At 47.2% G+C, this 20,363-nt stretch overlaps 1 protein-coding gene across 1 annotated transcript in view; it reads right to left on the bottom strand.

Annotated features, from left to right (window-relative positions):
• RRP8 (ribosomal RNA processing 8) overlaps positions 1 to 20,363 on the bottom strand; it is a 41,057-nt gene that overhangs the window by 6,655 nt on the left and 14,039 nt on the right. The window contains exons 2-5 of the mRNA XM_088464031.1: positions 15,598 to 15,730; positions 10,559 to 10,706; positions 4,233 to 5,016; positions 4,023 to 4,152 (exon numbers count right to left, since the gene is read on the bottom strand). Coding sequence (XP_088320157.1) covers positions 4,023 to 4,152; positions 4,233 to 5,016; positions 10,559 to 10,706; positions 15,598 to 15,730 — 1,195 coding nt within the window. The remainder of the gene's footprint in view (positions 1 to 4,022; positions 4,153 to 4,232; positions 5,017 to 10,558; positions 10,707 to 15,597; positions 15,731 to 20,363) is intronic.

Below are 20,363 nucleotides of genomic sequence, written 5' to 3'. Positions count from 1 at the left end.
AACTGCCTGGTGCCCGTGGTTCCAGATCCAGCTATACCCCAAGGTCAGCCCTGTGGACCCCCTATGGACCCTGAAGTAGAAATAAACAATATATGTGGATACGGCCGCAGTACATACAATAGTGGATGGATCAGTGTCAAATTAATTCTACCACACCTGTAGTTAATTGAGCAACACTTGCCCTAAGATAATGGGCGTCAGCCTTAAGTCAGTAATTGAAAGCTAATGGCGTTTAATTACCAAAAAGAATTCATGAAAAAAAGTGACTGACATATGGGCGACTAGTTTGCTGAAAGTGCTGGTGCACAGGATAGCTTACAGGCTAGTGCACAGGATAGCTTACAGGCTAGTGCACAGGATAGCTTACAGGCTAGTGCACAGGATAGCTTACAGGCTAGTGCACAGGATAGCTTACAGGCTAGTGCACAGGATAGCTTACAGGCTAGTGCACAGGATAGCTTACAGGCTAGTGCATAGGATAGTGTATAGGATAGCTTACAGGCTAGTGCACAGGATAGCTTACAGGCTAGTGCATAGGATAGTGCATAGGATAGCTTACAGGCTAGTGCATAGGATAGATTACAGGCTAGTGCATAGGATAGCTTTCAGGCTAGTGCATAGGATAGCTTACAGGCTAGTGCATAGGATAGTGCATAGGATAGCTTACAGGCTAGTGCATAGGATAGTGCATAGGATAGCTTACAGGCTAGTGCATAGGATAGCTTACAGGCTAGCGCATAGGATAGCTTACAGGCTAGCGCATAGGATAGTTTACAGGCTAGCGCATAGGATAGCTTACAGGCTAGCGCACAGGATAGCTTACAGGCTGGTGCATAGGATAGCTTACAGGCTAGTGTATAGGATAGCTTACAGGCTAGTAACACATATTAAACATAATTAATGCAGTGATTAAAAGAGTAAAGTGCAACAGTGAGATATGTAAAAGTATATATAATATATTCTATAGACAATACATAAATGCACAGAAGGTAATAATCACATAGTAACACAGTACATGGTTCAATATAATGTGGAAACGGTAATAATAAATAAAATAAGTAATAAGTAAATAAGAGGAGATAATCTGGATGAAAGGAATCAAAGTTCATGGGGTAAGAGACTGCTAACCCAACGCGTTTCGTCCAGAGAATTCTCCCCTTGTTTAGTTAACTCATTCATTAACACTTTGGTATAATTGATGAATGAGATAACTAACCAGCAGGATATAATCATCTCCCTGACTGACATAAGGATCACATAAAAGGACAAGAATCTCTGGTGGGAAGCACCTCTGATGAAACTGCATTATTTATTATTTATTATGTTTAATATTTGTTACTAGCTTGTAAACTATCCTATGCACTAGCACTTTCACAAACTAGTCGCCCATATGTCAATCACTTTTGTAATATTATATATATATATAAATAAATATAAATTATTAACATGTGTGTAATGCTGAATGCCGCCACTAGGAAAGCGGAGCAACCGGGTTATTTGGGGGTAATTATTGGGATAAAGGTTACACTTATGGTGAGTACACACTAGACAATATGCTCCCTGAGCGATATCGTCTAGTTTGTCCCTGGCAGGGTGTGCGCAATGTCGTTCATGACATTGAGTACACCCGCTGAACGATATAATTAACGATATCGTTCAGCGCCGGGCTCTCTCCCCCATTCCCCAACATGCAGCAACCTGATGACATCGTCAGATTGGCCTGCATGTTAACCCAATGAACGATAATGACGAACGACCCGCGGGAACGCGCGTTGTGTTATCGTTCATCGTTTTTGTGTTAAAAATGGACGATAAAGTGGAAGACTGAACGATAACGATATTGTTATCGTTCAGTCGTCGACTTTAATCGCCCAGTGTGTACCCACCATAAGACCATGGTAATAATTACAGGGCTATGGAAGTAGGGAACATGGGAAAATTAAAGTTAGGGTTGAACTAAGGAATTTGTAACAGATAAAGGATATGGTATAGGTAGGAATCATGGGAAAAGGTTATGTAAGGGATATAACTGAGCTAGGGATTAGGGGATAGGTAAGGGATATAACTGAGCTAGGGATTAGGGGAAAGGTAAGGGATATAACTGAGCTAGGGATTAGGGGAAAGGTAAGGGATATAACTGAGCTAGGGATTAGGGGAAAGGTAAGGGATATAACTGAGCTAGGGATTAGGGGATAGGTAAGGGGTATAACTGAGCTAGGGATTAGGAGAAAGGTAAGGGATATAACTGAGCTAGGGATTAGGGGAAAGGTAAGGGATATAACTGAGCTAGGGATTAGGGGAAAGGTAAGGATATAGCTGAGCTAGGTATTTGGAGAACGGTAAGAGATATAACTGAGCTAGGGATTAGGGGAAAGGTAAGGGATATAACTGAGCTAGGGATTAGGGGAAAGGTAAGGGATATAACTGAGCTAGGGATTAGGGGATAGGTAAGGGGTATAACTGAGCTAGGGATTAGGAGAAAGGTAAGGGATATAACTGAGCTAGGGATTAGGGGAAAGGTAAGGGATATAACTGAGCTAGGGATTAGGGGAAAGGTAAGGATATAGCTGAGCTAGATATTTGGAGAACGGTAAGAGATATAACTGAGCTAGGGATTAGGGGGAAAGGTAAGGATATAGCTGAGCTAGGTATTTGGGGAAAGGTAAGGGATATAACTGAGCTAGGGATTAGAGGAAAGGTAAGGGGTATAACTGAGCTAGGGATTAGGGGAAAGGTAAGGGATATAACTGAGCTAGGGATTAGGGGAAAGGTAAGGGATATAACTGAGCTAGGGATTAGGGGAAAGGTAAGGGATATAACTGAGCTAGGGATTAGGGGAAAGGTAAGGGATATAATTGAGCTAGGGATTAGGGAAAAAGTAAGTGTATAACTGAGCTAGGGATTAGGGGAAAGGTAAGGGATATAACTGAGCTAGGGATTAGGGGAAAGGTAAGGGATATAACTGAGCTAGGGATTAGGGGAAAGGTAAGGGATAAAACTAAACTAGGGATTAGGGGAAAGGTAAGGGATAAAACTAAACTACGGATTAGGGGATAGGTAAGGGATATAATTGAGCTAGGGATTAGAGGAAAGGTAAGGGATATAACTGAGCTAGGGATTAGAGGAAAGGTAAGGGATATAACTGAGCTAGGGATTAGGGGAAAGGTAAGGGGTATAACTGAGCTAGGGATTAGGGGAAAGGTAAGGGATAAAACTAAACTAGGGATTATATGAAAGGTAAGTGTATAACTGAGCTAGGGATTAGGGGATAGGTAAGGGATACAACTGAGCTAGGGATTAGGGGAAAGGTAAGGGATATAACTGAGCTAGGGATTAGGGGAAAAGTAAGGGATAAAACTAAACTAGGGATTAGATGAAAGGTAAGTGTATAACTGAGCTAGGGATTAGAGGAAAGGTAGGGGATATAACTGAGCTAGGGATTAGGGGAAAGGTAAGGGATATAATTGATCTAGGGATTAGGGGAAAGGTAAGGGATATAACTCAGCTAGGGATTAGGGGATAGGTAAGGGATATAATTGATCTAGGGATTAGGGGAAAGGTAAGGGATATAACAGCTAGGGATTAGGGGAAAGGTAAGAGATATAACTGAGCTAGGGATTAGGGGAAAGGTAAGGGGTATAACTGAGCTAGGGATTAGGGGAAAGGTAAGGGGTATAACTGAGCTAGGGATTAGGGGATAGGTAAGGGATATAATTGAGCTAGGGATTAGAGGAAAGGTAAGGGATATAACTGAGCTAGGGATTAGGGGAAAGGTAAGGGATATAACCCAGATAGGGATTAGGGGAAAGGTAAGGGATAAAACTAAACAAGGGATTAGGGGATAGATAAGGGATATAACTGAGCCAGGTATTAGGGGTAGGTTAAGGTTATGGCCGAGGTAATTATTATGGAAAACTCCCATTATCGGGTTCCTCACACTGTCTCCCTGTGCCCTACCCAGTAAGGGGTAGCGGATATACGGGAAGCTGGTGACACTTGGTGATGCTATTATAAAAACATACCTGGGCTATGTCACAGACTGTGACGTGATCATTCAGTGCCACCAGGTCAAAGGAATGAACCGTATTCCGCACGCTGCGCGCCAGCAGAGCGTCTCCGCAACCAAAGTCTGCCACCACCAGAGAGGCAGGCCTAGGAGACAACGTAACAACCTCCCTCAGAACATTACATATGGACAGAAGAACGTTTGCAGATGATAAAACATGACAGACCTGTTCTTGATGTACTTGATGATCTCTGTGATGGGGTTGACCGGCCACCGCTGGACCTGTTGTGAGAAGCCTGTGTGATAAATGGTGAACGCCTCTGGGTCATTCTTGAACAGGCTTAGTGCATCTTGACTGTCAGACGTGTATAGCTGCTGGTTAATGTAACGAAACCGCGCCGAGTTCAGTCTCTGCTCCATACGAGAACGCAGCGAGTCAGGTCTATGCTTTCCTGTCTCACCATTATCTGGCTCCTGCAAATCACTGACACTGTCCTTCACATTCCCACCATGGTCTACTCGTTGCAGCAATTTCTTCAACTTTTTCATTCTCGCTTTTTCCAGAGGTTTCACCTGGTGAGGAGCAGAGTCGTCCCCACCCCATTGTCCCCCTCCTGATGGTCTCTTCTCACCAGTTCTCTGGAGCGGCTTCTTCTGGATCCCCACTTTGTTTCTGGAACCCCTGTTTCCAGGAAGCAATAAAACATCACCTGACTCATCTGTCCCGATCCCTAATCCTCCAGGCTGCCCCTCTCCATGAACCCCAAATGCCAGCATATCCCCTCGCCCAGTCTTCCCGTACTTTACACTTTCTTCCAACCCTCCCCCTAATTCTTGAAATCTCTTAAACTTGTTTCGATTTCTCTTCTTGTTCTTCAGTTTGTTTCTCCACTGCTGGCGGCTGAGTTGCTTTTCTGAATCAAGCGGGGGAGACTGGGCATCGAGGGTCCAAGGGGGAGGAGACTGGGCATCGAGGGTCCTAGGGGGCGGAGTCTTTGTTATATTGTGATCTATGGAGGAGAGAAAAAAAAAAATGATGGACAATTCTACTTTTTATGACACTGACACATTCCTGAGTATTAATAATCTTATATACAGACCTACTCCTAGGTAATAATAATAATAATCCCCCATATGGACCTACTCCTAGGTAATAATAATAATCCCCCATACGGACATACTCCTAGGTAATAACAATAATAATCTTATATACAGACCTACTCCTAGGTAATAATAATAATTCTTCCCCATACGGACCTACTCTTAGGTAATAACAATAATAATCCCCCATACGGACCTACTCCTAGGTAATAACAATAATAATCCCCCATACGGACCTACTCCTAGGTAACAATTATAATCCCCCATACGGACCTACTCCTAGGTAATAACAATAATTCTTCCCCATACGGACCTACTCCTAGGTAATAACAATAATAATCCCCCATACGGACCTACTCCTAGGTAATAACAATAATAATCCCCCATACGGACCTACTCCTAGGTAATAACAATAATAATCCCCCATACGGACCTACTCCTAGGTAATAACAATAATAATCCCCCATACGGACCTACTCCTAGGTAATAACAATAATAATCCCCCATACGGACCTACTCCTAGGTAATAACAATAATTCTTCCCCATATGGACCAACTCCTAGGTAATAACAATAATAATCCCCCATACGGACCTACTCCTAGGTAATAACAATAATAATCCCCCATACGGACCTACTCCTAGGTAATAACAATAATAATCCCCCATACGGACCTACTCCTAGGTAATAACAATAATAATCCCCCATACGGACCTACTCCTAGGTAATAACAATAATAATCCCCCATACGGACCTACTCCTAGGTAACAATTATAATCCCCCATACGACCTACTCCTAGGTAATAACAATAATTCTTCCCCATATGGACCTACTCCTAGGTAATAACAATAATAATCCCCCATACGGACCTACTCCTAGGTAATAACAATAATAATCCCCCATACGGACCTACTCCTAGGTAATAACAATAATAATCCCCCATAAGGACCTACTCCTAGGTAATAACAATAATAATCCCCCATACGGACCTACTCCTAGGTAATAACAATAATAATCCCCCATACGGACCTACTCCTAGGTAATAACAATAATAATCCCCCATATGGACCTACTCCTAGGTAACAATTATAATCCCCCATACGGACCTACTCCTAGGTAATAACAATAATAATCCCCCATACGGACCTACTCCTAGGTAATAACAATAATAATCCCCCATACGGACCTACTCCTAGGTAATAACAATAATAATCCCCCATACGGACCTACTCCTAGGTAATAACAATAATAATCCCCCATACGGACCTACTCCTAGGTAATAACAATAATAATCCCCCATACGGACCTACTCCTAGGTAACAATTATAATCCCCCATACGACCTACTCCTAGGTAATAACAATAATTCTTCCCCATATGGACCTACTCCTAGGTAATAACAATAATTCTTCCCCATATGGACCTACTCCTAGGTAATAACAATAATAATCCCCCATACGGACCTACTCCTAGGTAATAACAATAATAATCCCCCATACGGACCTACTCCTAGGTAATAACAATAATAATCCCCCATAAGGACCTACTCCTAGGTAATAACAATAATAATCCCCCATACGGACCTACTCCTAGGTAATAACAATAATAATCCCCCATACGGACCTACTCCTAGGTAATAACAATAATAATCCCCCATACGGACCTACTCCTAGGTAATAACAATAATAATCCCCCATATGGACCTACTCCTAGGTAACAATTATAATCCCCCATATGGGCCTACTCCTAGGTAATAACAATAATAATCCCCCATACGGACCTACTCCTAGGTAATAACAATAATAATCCCCCATACGGACCTACTCCTAGGTAATAACAATAATAATCCCCCATACGGACCTACTCCTAGGTAATAACAATAATAATCCCCCATATGGACCTACTCCTGAGTGAATATAGTGGTAGTCCACTGTACGTCGTCATACTCCTGAGTAATAAGAATAGTCACAACCCGTGCAGTTCCTCTTTCCTGCCTAAGGTGTCGCTCTCTGCTCTGGAGCTTCTAGCACACTCAGCTAGCAAACTGCAGAAATACAGACCGATGTGTGCTGGGGGAACTTATCACATTCTATGGCCAGTTCTGAGCTCCAGTCACAGAGAGACCAGATCCCCAGTTCACAGTCTCCTGGCCACCGAGTGCAATCACCTCCGAGCTATAGTCACAGAGAGACCAGATCCCCAGGCCGCAGTCTCCTGGCCACCGAGTGCGATCACCTCCGAGCTCCAGTGACAGGGAGACCAGATCCCCAGGGGATCTGTGAACAGCGCTAGGTATGTGTACGCACACGCTGGGATCTGTGATCAGCGCTAGGGGTGTGTACGCACACGCTGGGATCTGTGAGCAGCGCTAGGGGTGTGTACGCACACGCTGGGATTTGGGATCAGCGCTAGGTGTGTGTACGCACACGCTGGGATCTGTGAGCAGCGCTAGGTGTGTGTACGCACACGCTGGGATCTGTGAGCAGCGCTAGGTGTGTACGCACACGCTGGGATCTGTGAGCAGCGCTAGGTGTGTGTACGCACACGCTGGGATCTGTGAGCAGCGCTAGGTGTGTGTACGCACACGCTGGGATCTGTGAGCAGCGCTAGGTGTGTGTACGCACACGCTGGGATCTGTGAGCAGCGCTAGGTGTGTGTACGCACACGCTGGGATCTGTGAGCAGCGCTAGGTGTGTGTACGCACACGCTGGAATCTGTGATCAGCGCTAGGTATGTGTACGCACACGGTGGGATCTGTGATCAGCGCTAGGTATGTGTACGCACACGCTGGGATCTGTGATCAGCGCTAGCTATGTGTACGCACACGCTGGAATCTGTGATCAGCGCTAGATGTGTGTACGCACACGCTGGAATCTGTGATCAGCGCTAGATGTGTGTACGCACACGCTGGGATCTGTGATCAGCGCTAGGGGTGTGTACGCACACGCTGGGATCTGTGATCAGCGCTAGGGGTGTGTACGCACACGCTGGGATCTGTGATCAGCGCTAGGGGTGTGTACGCACACGCTGGGATCTGTGATCAGCGCTAGGGGTGTGTACGCACACGCTGGGATCTGTGATCAGCGCTAGGGGTGTGTACGCACACGCTGGGATCTGTGATCAGCGCTAGGGGTGTGTACGCACACGCTGGGATCTGTGATCAGCGCTAGGGGTGTGTACGCACACGCTGGGATCTGTGATCAGCGCTAGGGGTGTGTACGCACACGCTGGGATCTGTGATCAGCGCTAGGGGTGTGTACGCACACGCTGGGATCTGTGATCAGCGCTAGGGGTGTGTACGCACACGCTGGGATCTGTGATCAGCGCTAGGGGTGTGTACGCACACGCTGGGATCTGTGATCAGCGCTAGGGGTGTGTACGCACACGCTGGGATCTGTGATCAGCGCTAGGGGTGTGTACGCACACGCTGGGATCTGTGATCAGCGCTAGGGGTGTGTACGCACACGCTGGGATCTGTGATCAGCGCTAGGGGTGTGTACGCACACGCTGGGATCTGTGATCAGCGCTAGGGGTGTGTACGCACACGCTGGGATCTGTGATCAGCGCTAGGGGTGTGTACGCACACGCTGGGATCTGTGATCAGCGCTAGGGGTGTGTACGCACACGCTGGGATCTGTGATCAGCGCAAGGGGTGTGTACGCACACGCTGGGATCTGTGATCAGCGCTAGGGGTGTGTACGCACACGCTGGGATCTGTGATCAGCGCTAGGGGTGTGTACGCACACGCTGGGATCTGTGATCAGCGCTAGGGGTGTGTACGCACACGCTGGGATCTGTGATCAGCGCTAGGGGTGTGTACGCACACGCTGGGATCTGTGATCAGCGCTAGGGGTGTGTACGCACACGCTGGGATCTGTGATCAGCGCTAGGGGTGTGTACGCACACGCTGGGATCTGTGATCAGCGCTAGGGGTGTGTACGCACACGCTGGGATCTGTGATCAGCGCTAGGGGTGTGTACGCACACGCTGGGATCTGTGATCAGCGCTAGGGGTGTGTACGCACACGCTGGGATCTGTGATCAGCGCTAGGGGTGTGTACGCACACGCTGGGATCTGTGATCAGCGCTAGGGGTGTGTACGCACACGCTGGGATCTGTGATCAGCGCTAGGGGTGTGTACGCACACGCTGGGATCTGTGATCAGCGCTAGGGGTGTGTACGCACACGCTGGGATCTGTGATCAGCGCTAGGGGTGTGTACGCACACGCTGGGATCTGTGATCAGCGCTAGGGGTGTGTACGCACACGCTGGGATCTGTGATCAGCGCTAGGGGTGTGTACGCACACGCTGGGATCTGTGATCAGCGCTAGGGGTGTGTACGCACACGCTGGGATCTGTGATCAGCGCTAGGGGTGTGTACGCACACGCTGGGATCTGTGATCAGCGCTAGGGGTGTGTACGCACACGCTGGGATCTGTGATCAGCGCTAGGGGTGTGTACGCACACGCTGGGATCTGTGATCAGCGCTAGGGGTGTGTACGCACACGCTGGGATCTGTGATCAGCGCTAGGGGTGTGTACGCACACGCTGGGATCTGTGATCAGCGCTAGGGGTGTGTACGCACACGCTGGGATCTGTGATCAGCGCTAGGGGTGTGTACGCACACGCTGGGATCTGTGATCAGCGCTAGGGGTGTGTACGCACACGCTGGGATCTGTGATCAGCGCTAGAGGTGTGTACGCACACGCTGGGATCTGTGATCAGCGCTAGGGGTGTGTACGCACACGCTGGGATCTGTGATCAGCGCTAGGTGTGTGTACGCACACGGTGGGATCTGTGATCAGCGCTAGGTGTGTGTACGCACACGCTGGGATCTGTGAGCAGCGCTAGGTGTGTGTACGCACACGCTGGGATCTGTGAGCAGCGCTAGGTGTGTGTACGCACACGGTGGGATCTGTGAGCAGCGCTAGGTGTGTGTACCCACACGGTGGGATCTGTGATCAGCGCTAGGTATGTGTACGCACACGCTGGGATCTGTGAGCAGCGCTAGGTATGTGTACGCATACGCTGGGATCTGTGAGCAGCGCTAGGTGTGTGTACGCACACGCTGGGATCTGTTAGCAGCGCTAGGCGTGTGTACGCACACGCTGGGATCTGTTAGCAGCGCTAGGTGTGTACGCACACGCTGGGATCCGTGAGCAGCGCTAGGTGTGTGTACGCACTTGCTTGGATTGGTTAAACTGGAATAACGCACATTGTGGGTGTGGCCAGGAGCGTGACGCACTCATCGGCACTATGTGACTGGTTGTTTCCCGTGGTCACAAATCCTGTTATTTGGCAGAACTCCCGGATGTAAATATTATGCTTTCTGTAATTTTACTGCACAGGCTCCTGATTGGCTCTGTGTGATCACATGACATTTCTCTGACTCGCTGCTGCTGTAACACTACAATACAGGGGTAGTGCTGTATGTGACAGCGAGGCGCCCATACCTGGGGCTCTTTTCTTCCGTTTCTCAGGGGACGTCAGGTGTGGCGGAGGCTGGAGGTCGGGGTCACTGGCGCTTGGCAACTTCAGTGTGTGCAGAACCTCTAGAAGTTGGCGATTCCTCTTCAACCTTTTCTTTCTACTGGTCATCCCCTGAGAGCAAGATTAAGGGTTCAGACAATGTTCTATGATATAGATGTAATGTGATAATCACTGACATCAGAACCTATTATAAGGTTATATTACACATTAACCCTTCACTGCACAGTGCTGGGGAATAGGCAGAGAGAGAGTGTGAGGGAGCACAGTGCTGGAGGAAAGGCAGAGAGAGAGTGTGAGGGAGCACAGTGCTGGAAGATAGGCAGAGAGAGAGTGTGAGGGAGCACAGTGGTGGAGGAAAGGCAGAGAGAGAGTGTGAGGGAGCACAGTGGTGGAGGAAAGGCAGAGAGAGAGTGTGAGGGAGCACAGTGGTGGAGGAAAGGCAGAGAGAGAGTGTGAGGGAGCACAGTGGTGGAGGAAAGGCAGAGAGAGAGTGTGAGGGAGCACAGTGGTGGAGGAAAGGCAGAGAGAGAGTGTGAGGGAGCACAGTGGTGGAGGAAAGGCAGAGAGAGAGTGTGAGGGAGCACAGTGGTGGAGGAAAGGCAGAGAGAGAGTGTGAGGGAGCACAGTGGTGGAGGAAAGGCAGAGAGAGAGTGTGAGGGAGCACAGTGGTGGAGGAAAGGCAGAGAGAGAGTGTGAGGGAGCACAGTGGTGGAGGAAAGGCAGAGAGAGAGTGTGAGGGAGCACAGTGCTGGAGGAAAGGCAGAGAGTGTGAGGGAGCACAGTGCTGGAGGAAAGGCAGAGAGTGTGAGGGCGCATATTGCTGGAGGAAAGGCAGAGAGTGTGAGGGAGAACAGTGCTGGAGGAAAGGCAGAGAGTGAGGGAGCATAGTGGTGGAGGAAAGGCAGAGAGTGTGAGGGAGCATAGTGGTGGAGGAAAGGCAGAGAGAGAGTATGAGGGAGCATAGTGGTGGAGGAAAGGCAGAGAGAGAGTATGAGGGAGCACAGTGGTGGAGGAAAGGCAGAGAGTGTGAGGGAGCACAGTGGTGGAGGAAAGGCAGAGAGAGAGTGTGAGGGAGCACAGTGGTGGAGGAAAGGCAGAGAGAGAGTGTGAGGGAGCACAGTGGTGGAGGAAAGGCAGAGAGAGAGTGTGAGGGAGCACAGTGGTGGAGGAAAGGCAGAGAGAGAGTGTGAGGGAGCACAGTGGTGGAGGAAAGGCAGAGAGAGAGTGTGAGGGAGCACAGTGGTGGAGGAAAGGCAGAGAGAGAGTGTGAGGGAGCACAGTGGTGGAGGAAAGGCAGAGAGAGTATGAGGGAGCACAGTGGTGGAGGAAAGGCAGAGAGAGAGTGTGAGGGAGCACAGTGGTGGAGGAAAGGCAGAGAGAGAGTGTGAGGGAGCACAGTGGTGGAGGAAAGGCAGAGAGAGAGTGTGAGGGAGCACAGTGGTGGAGGAAAGGCAGAGAGAGAGTGTGAGGGAGCACAGTGCTGGAGGAAAGGCAGAGAGTGTGAGGGAGCACAGTGCTGGAGGAAAGCAGAGAGTGTGAGGGCGCATATTGCTGGAGGAAAGGCAGAGAGTGTGAGGGAGAACAGTGCTGGAGGAAAGGCAGAGAGTGAGGGAGCATAGTGGTGGAGGAAAGGCAGAGAGAGAGTATGAGGGAGCACAGTGGTGGAGGAAAGGCAGAGAGAGAGTATGAGGGAGCACAGTGGTGGAGGAAAGGCAGAGAGTGTGAGGGAGCACAGTGGTGGAGGAAAGGCAGAGAGAGAGTGTGAGGGAGCACAGTGGTGGAGGAAAGGCAGAGAGAGAGTGTGAGGGAGCACAGTGGTGGAGGAAAGGCAGAGAGAGAGTGTGAGGGAGCACAGTGCTGGAGGAAAGGCAGAGAGAGAGTGTGAGGGAGCACAGTGGTGGAGGAAAGGCAGAGAGAGAGTGTGAGGGAGCACAGTGCTGGAGGAAAGGCAGAGAGAGAGTATGAGGGAGCACAGTGCTGGAGCAAAGGCAGAGAGTGTGAGGGAGCACAGTGGTGGAGGAAAGGCAGAGAGAGAGTGTGAGGGAGCACAGTGGTGGAGGAAAGGCAGAGAGAGAGAGAGAGAGAGAGAGAGTGTGAGGGAGCACAGTGCTGGAGGAAAGGCAGAGAGAGAGAGAGAGAGAGAGAGAGAGAGAGAGAGAGAGAGAGAGAGAGAGAGTGTGAGGGAGCACAGTGCTGGAGGAAAGGCAGAGAGAGAGTGTGAGGGAGCACAGTGCTGGAGGATAGGCAGAGAGAGAGTGTGAGGGAGCACAGTGCTGGAGGATAGGCAGAGAGTGTGAGGGAGCATAGTGGTGGAGGAAAGGCAGAGAGTGTGAGGGAGCACAGTGCTGGAGGAAAGGCAGAGAGAGTGTGAGGGAGCACAGTGCTGGAGGAAAGGCAGAGAGAGAGAGAGAGAGAGTGTGAGGGAGCACAGTGCTGGAGGAAAGGCAGAGAGAGAGAGAGAGAGAGAGAGTGAGGGAGCACAGTGCTGGAGGAAAGGCAGAGAGAGTGTGAGGGAGCACAGTGCTGGAGGAAAGGCAGGGAGAGAGAGAGAGTGAGGGAGCACAGTGCTGGAGGAAAGGCAGGGAGAGAGAGAGAGTGTGAGGGAGCACAGTGCTGGAGGAAAGGCAGAGAGAGAGAGAGTGTGAGGGAGCACAGTGCTGGAGGAAAGGCAGAGAGAGAGAGTGTGAGGGAGCACAGTGCTGGAGGAAAGGCAGAGAGAGAGAGAGAGAGAGAGTGTGAGGGAGCACAGTGCTGGAGGAAAGGCAGAGAGAGTGTGAGGGAGCACAGTGCTGGAGGAAAGGCAGAGAGAGAGAGAGAGTGTGAGGGAGCACAGTGCTGGAGGAAAGGCAGAGAGAGAGAGTGTGAGGGAGCACAGTGCTGGAGGAAAGGCAGAGAGAGAGAGAGTGTGAGGGGGCACAGTGCTGGAGGAAAGGCAGAGAGAGAGAGAGAGTGTGAGGGAGCACAGTACTGGAGGAAAGGCAGAGAGAGAGAGAGCGAGTGTGAGGGAGCACAGTGCTGGAGGAAAGGCAGAGAGAGTGTGAGGGAGCACAGTGCTGGAGGAAAGGCAGAGAGAGAGAGAGAGAGAGAGAGAGAGAGAGTGTGAGGGAGCACAGTGCTGGAGGAAAGGCAGAGAGAGAGAGAGAGAGAGAGAGAGAGAGAGAGTGTGAGGGAGCACAGTGCTGGAGGAAAGGCAGAGAGAGAGAGAGAGTGTGAGGGAGCACAGTGCTGGAGGAAAGGCAGAGAGAGAGAGAGAGAGAGAGAGAGAGAGTGTGAGGGAGCACAGTGCTGGAGGAAAGGCAGAGAGAGAGAGAGAGAGAGAGAGAGTGTGAGGGAGCACAGTGCTGGAGGAAAGGCAGAGAGAGAGAGTGTGAGGGAGCACAGTGCTGGAGGAAAGGCAGAGAGAGAGAGAGTGTGAGGGAGCACAGTGCTGGAGGAAAGGCAGAGAGAGAGAGAGAGAGAGAGAGAGAGAGAGAGAGAGAGAGAGAGAGAGAGTGTGAGGGAGCACAGTGCTGGAGGAAAGGCAGAGAGAGAGAGAGTGTGAGGGAGCACATTGCTGGAGGAAAGGCAGAGAGAGAGAGAGAGAGAGAGAGTGTGAGGGAGCACAGTGCTGGAGGAAAGGCAGAGAGAGTGTGAGGGAGCACAGTGCTGGAGGAAAGGCAGAGAGAGAGAGAGAGAGAGAGTGTGAGGGAGCACAGTGCTGGAGGAAAGGCAGAGAGAGAGAGAGAGAGAGAGTGTGAGGGAGCACAGTGCTGGAGGAAAGGCAGAGAGAGAGAGTGTGAGGGAGCACAGTGCTGGAGGAAAGGCAGAGAGAGAGAGAGAGAGAGAGAGAGAGAGAGAGAGAGAGTGTGAGGGAGCACAGTGCTGGAGGAAAGGCAGAGAGAGTGTGAGGGAGCACAGTGCTGGAGGAAAGGCAGAGAGAGAGAGAGAGAGAGAGAGAGTGTGAGGGAGCACAGTGCTGGAGGAAAGGCAGAGAGAGAGAGAGAGTGTGAGGGAGCACAGTGCTGGAGGAAAGGCAGAGAGAGAGAGTGTGAGGGAGCACAGTGCTGGAGGAAAGGCAGAGAGAGAGAGAGTGTGAGGGAGCACAGTGCTGGAGGAAAGGCAGAGAGAGTGTGAGGGAGCACAGTGCTGGAGAAAAGGCAGAGAGAGAGAGAGTGTGAGGGAGCACAGTGCTGGAGGAAAGGCAGAGAGAGAGAGTGTGAGGGAGCACAGTGCTGGAGGAAAGGCAGAGAGAGAGAGAGAGAGTGTGAGGGAGCACAGTGGTGGAGAAAAGGTGCCACAGGTGGGAGTTTGTGGTTGGGGGGGAGGGAGAGAGACAAGAGTGAAGAGAGAGACAGGGAGGGCGACATGACAGGGTGGAGGACGAGACAGACGGAGGGGAATTTTAATGTTCCTCAATAATAGATGGTTCCAAGTGGAAAGGGTTGTTGGAGGTACATGTACTTAAAAAGCAGCATTGGTAGGACACATTTAACTGTTGGTTGTAGCAGCATCGGTATTACCTGCAGCTCGGGTTGGAATGTCCCATAGGAGCTGGGCGAGAGTCTGGTGTTGGCGGTGACGACAGACCGCGTGTACGATGGATGACAAGCCGCTCTGGTGTTTCCGTATCCATCACCAACGTGACATTCCAACCTGCGCTGCAGGTAATACCGATGCACATTATATCATTCGCCGATATGCTCGTAATTTACTTCGATCTTGCAATATACAGCTGTTACTCATTTTATACAGTTTTTTATTTATTATTGTATTTTTATTAAATAATTGATTCTTTTTATTCTCAGCTGCTGTGAGTGAGATGTGATCTTGTCCTCTAGACTCTGCGGTTGTTACTATTGTCTTCTGTATCTTTGCTATAGTGACAGCGACTCCCTCACACAACCGCGTCCAATCTACAAAAGCCAATTTAACTCTTTAGCCTGGATGTTCTTTTATCTTTATTTATAATGACAATAATGGAGCCGTGACACGGAGATGTAACTACAGGTGGCGGCACGCTTACCTTCTCATGTGTGACGCCGGGGGCGGATTTCCTCTGCTGTGCGGTCACCAGACTCTCCGTCAGCACTTGGGCCTCAATGTTATCATTCCAGTCACAGGTATCAAACATGGCGGATGGACATGTGTGTAATAATCTACAGTGGAGTAATTGTAATTACATACTAAGTTGTACAGTGCATCCGGAAAGTATTCACAGCGCTTCACTTTTACCACATTTTGTTATGTTACAGCCTTATTCCAAAATAGAATAAATTAATTTTTGTACTCAATATTCTACACACAATACCCCATAATGACAACGTGTAAAAAGTTTTTGAGATTTTTGTAAGTTTAATTAAAAAAACAAAAACTTAGAAATCCCATGTACATAAGTAATCACAGACTTTGCTTTGTTGATGCACCTTCGGCAGCAATTACAGCCTCAAGTCTTTTTGAATATGAAACCACAAGCTTGGCACACCTATCTTTGGGCAGTTTCGCCCATTCCTCTTTGCAGCACCTCTCAAGCTCCATCAGGTTGGATGGGAAGAGTCGGTGCACAGCCATTTTCAGATCTCTCCAGAGATGTTCAATCGGATTCAAGTCTGGGCTCTGGCTGGGCCACTCATGGACATTCACAGAGTTGTCCTGAAGCCACTCCTTTGATATCTTGGGTGTGTGCTTAGGGTCGTTGTCCTGCTAAAAGATGAACCGTCTCCCAGGCTGAGGTCAAGAGCACTCTGGAGCAGGTTTTCATCCAGGATGTCTCTGTACATTGCTGCATTCATCTTTCCCTCTATCCTGACAAGTCTCCCAGTTCCTGCCGCTGACAAACATCCCCACAGTATGATGCTGCCACCACCATGCTTCACTGTAGGGATGGTATTGGCCTGGTGATGAGTGGTGCCTGGTTTCCTCCAAACATAACGCCTGGCATTCACACCAAAGAGTTCAATATTTGTCTCTCAAGGTCCGAGAGTCCTTAAGGTGCATTTTGGCAAACTCCAGGCGGGCTGCCATGTGCTTTTTACTAAGGAGTGGCTTCCGTCTGGCCACTCTACCATACAGGCCTGATTGGTGGATTGCTGCAGAGATGGTTGTCCTTATGGAAGGTTCTCCTCTCTCCTCAGAGGAATGCTGTATCTCTGACAGAGTGACTATTGGGTTCTTGGTCACCTCCCTGACTAGGGCCCTTCTCCCCTGATCACTAAGTTTAGACGGCTGGCCAACTCTAGGAAGAGTCCTGGTGGTTCCGAACTTCTTCCATTTACGGATGATGGAGGTCACTGTGCTCATTGGGACCTTCAAAGCAGCAGATATTTTTCTGTACCCTTCCCCAGATTTGTGCCTCGAGACAATTCTGTCTCAGAGGTCTACAAACAATTCCTTGGACTTCATGCTTGGTTTGTGCTCTGAGATACACTGTCTAGTGTGGGACCTTATATAGACAGGTGTATGCCTTTCAAAATCATGTCCAAACAACTGGCTTTAACACAGGTGGACTCCAATTAAGCTGTAGGAACATCTCAAGGATGATCAGTGGAAACAGGATACACCGGAGCTCAAGTTTGAGCTTCATGGCAAAGGCCGTGAATACTTATGTACATGAGATTTCTTAGGTTTTTTTTTTTCTTATTAAATTTGCAAAAATCTCAAAAAACATTTTACACGTGGTCATTATGGGGTATTGTGTGTAGAATTTTGAAGACAAAAATGAATTTATTCCATTTTGGAATAAGGCTGTAACATAACAATAAGTGGAAAAAGTGAAGCGCTGTGAATACTTTCCGGATGCACTGTATATTCTTATTACATATATCAACTCAGGTACAGTCAGGAATAAAGCAAATGGGTCTATTATCTGTAAGTAACAGAAACAGAATAAAGATCGTATGTACCGATCTATTACACAGGTGTCAAATTAATCAGCGCAGTCTCCTGGCGCATCCTCGTCACATCGCCAGCCAAAAAAGACGCCTGTTGCTAGCATTGCTACACAGGCCCTGGTGGCTTACTTACGCCAGACATATCTCGCTACGTGGCATATTAAAGATAGATGACCAAAAACACATCTGTAGCATTATAATATTATTACAGTCACTCTATAGCATTAGACAGTTGTTACAGGAACACTGTAGCATTATTATATTATTACGGTCACTCTGTAGCATTATAGAGTTATTACAGGGACACTGCAGCAGTATATTATAATGCTACAGAGTGATTGTAAGACTATTATAATGCTGCAGTGTTCCTGTAATAACTCTAATACTACAGTGACTAATAATATTATGCTAGAGTGACTAATAATATTTTAAGGCTATATAGTGACTGTAATAATATAGTGCTATAGTATTCCTGTGACAGCTCTATGATGCTAGAGTGACTAATATTATAATACAATATTCTAACGCTACAGTACTCCTGTAACAACTCTATAATGGTACAGAGACTGTAATAATATTATAATGCTACAATGTTCCTGTAAAAACTATATAATGCTACAGAGTGACTGTAATATCATGCTAAAGAGTGACTAATACTATTACAGTCACTCTGTAGCATTATAGAGCTGTTACAGGAACACTGTAGCATTATAATATTACAGTCACTATATAGCATAGAGCTGTTGCAGGAACACTGTAGCATTATATTATTAGTCACTATAAAGCATTATAGAGATTTCACAGGAACACTGTAGCATTATATTATTACAGTCACTATTTAGCATTATAGAGCTGTCACAGGAACACTGTAGAATTATATTATTAGTCACTATAAAGCATTATAGAGCTTTCACAGGAACATTATCATTATATTATTAGTCACTATAAAGCATTATAGAGCTTTCACAGGAACACTAGCATTATATTATTACAGTCACTATATAGCATTATAGAGCTTTCACAGGAACACTGTAGCATTATATTATTACAGTCACTATATAGCGTTATAGAGCTTTCACAGGAACATTATCATTATATTATTACAGTCACTCTGTAGCATTATAGAGCTGTTGCAGGAACAGTGTAGCATTATATTATTAGTCACTATAAAGCATTATAGAGCTTTCACAAGAACACTGTAGCATTATATTATTACAGTCACTATATAGCATTACAGAGCTTTCACAGGAACATTATCATTATACTATTACAGTCACTCTGTAGCATTATAGAGCTGTTACAGGAACACTGTAGCATTATATTATTAGTCACTATAAAGCATTATAGAGCTTTCACAGGAACACTGTAGAATTATATTATTGCAGTCACTATATAGCATTATAGAGCTTTCACAGGAACATTATCATTATATTATTACAGTCACTAGCATTATAGAGCCGGTACAGGAATACTGTAGGATTATATTAGTAAAGTCACTCTGTAGCATTATAGAGCTGTTACAAGAATACTGTAGCATTATGTTATTACAGTCACTCTGTAGCATTATAGAGCTGTTACAGGAACACTGTAGCATTATATTATTACAGTCACTCTGTAGCATTAGAGAGCTGTTACAGGAACACTGTAGCATTATATTATTACAGTCACTCTGTAGCATTATAGAGCTGTTACAGTCACTCTGTACTATTATAGAGCTGTTACATGAATACTGTAGCATTATATTACAGTCACTCTATACCATTAAAGAGCTTTCTCAGGAACACTGTAGCATTATATTATTACAGTCACTATATAGCATTATAGAGCTTTCACAGGAACACTGTAGCATTATAATATTATTACAGTCACTCTATAGCATTATAAACATTATCACTCTGTAGTATTATAGAGCTGTTACAGGAATACTGCAACATTTAACAGTGTTCATTCTAGCACCCTGCAAGTCACAACCAGTTTAGTTCCTCTTTCCTGCCTGGGGTGTCGCTCTCCGCGCTGGTGCTTCCAGTATGCATCTCAGCTGTTTGTTGCATCAACTGAGTGTGCTAGAAGCACCAGAGCAGAGCGCAACACCCCAATGAGGAAAGAAAAATTACACGGGTTATGACAGATGCAGGGTGCTAGAATGAACACTAGGCTATTATAATATAATTATAGTCACTCTGTAGCATAATAGTATTACACTGACTGTAGCATTATAAAGCTGTTACAGGAACACTGTAGCATTATAATAGTACAGTCACTCTGTAGCATTATAGAGCTTTTACAGGAACACTGTAGCATTATAATAGTACAGTCACTGTACCATTATATTATTACAGTCACTCTGTAGCATTATAGAGCTGATATAGGAACACTGTAGCATTATAATAGTGTTACAGTCACTATGTAGTGATATAATGGTATTACACTCACTCTGTAGCAGTATAATAGTATTACAGACGCTTTTTAGAAAAGCATTACAGTCATCCTGTAGGGGAGGGGTATAATAGTGTTACAGTCACCCTGTAGGGGTATAATAGCGTTACAGTCACTCTGTAGGGGTATAATAGCGTTACAGTCACCCTGTAGGGCTATAATAGTGTTAGTCACACTGTAGGGGTATAATAGAGATACAGTCACCCTGTAGGGGTATAATAGTGATACAGTCACACTGTAGGGGTATAATAGTGATACAGTCACACTGTAGGGGTATAATAGTGATACAGTCACCCTGTAGGGGTATAATAGTGATAGTCACCCTGTAGGGGTATAATAGTGTTACAGTCACCCTGTAGGGGTATAATAGTGATAGTCACCCTGCATGTGTATAATAGTGTTACAGTCACCCTGTAGGGGTATAATAGTGATACAGTCACCCTGTAGGGGTATAATAGTGATACAG

The sequence above is a fragment of the Taudactylus pleione genome, unplaced genomic scaffold (assembly GCF_031769625.1).
Source record: "Taudactylus pleione unplaced genomic scaffold, aTauple2 ptg001564l, whole genome shotgun sequence".
NCBI lineage: Eukaryota > Metazoa > Chordata > Amphibia > Anura > Myobatrachidae > Taudactylus > Taudactylus pleione.
Note: the sequence above shows the minus strand (reverse complement) of the source record. Positions and strands in the feature narration are given on the sequence as shown.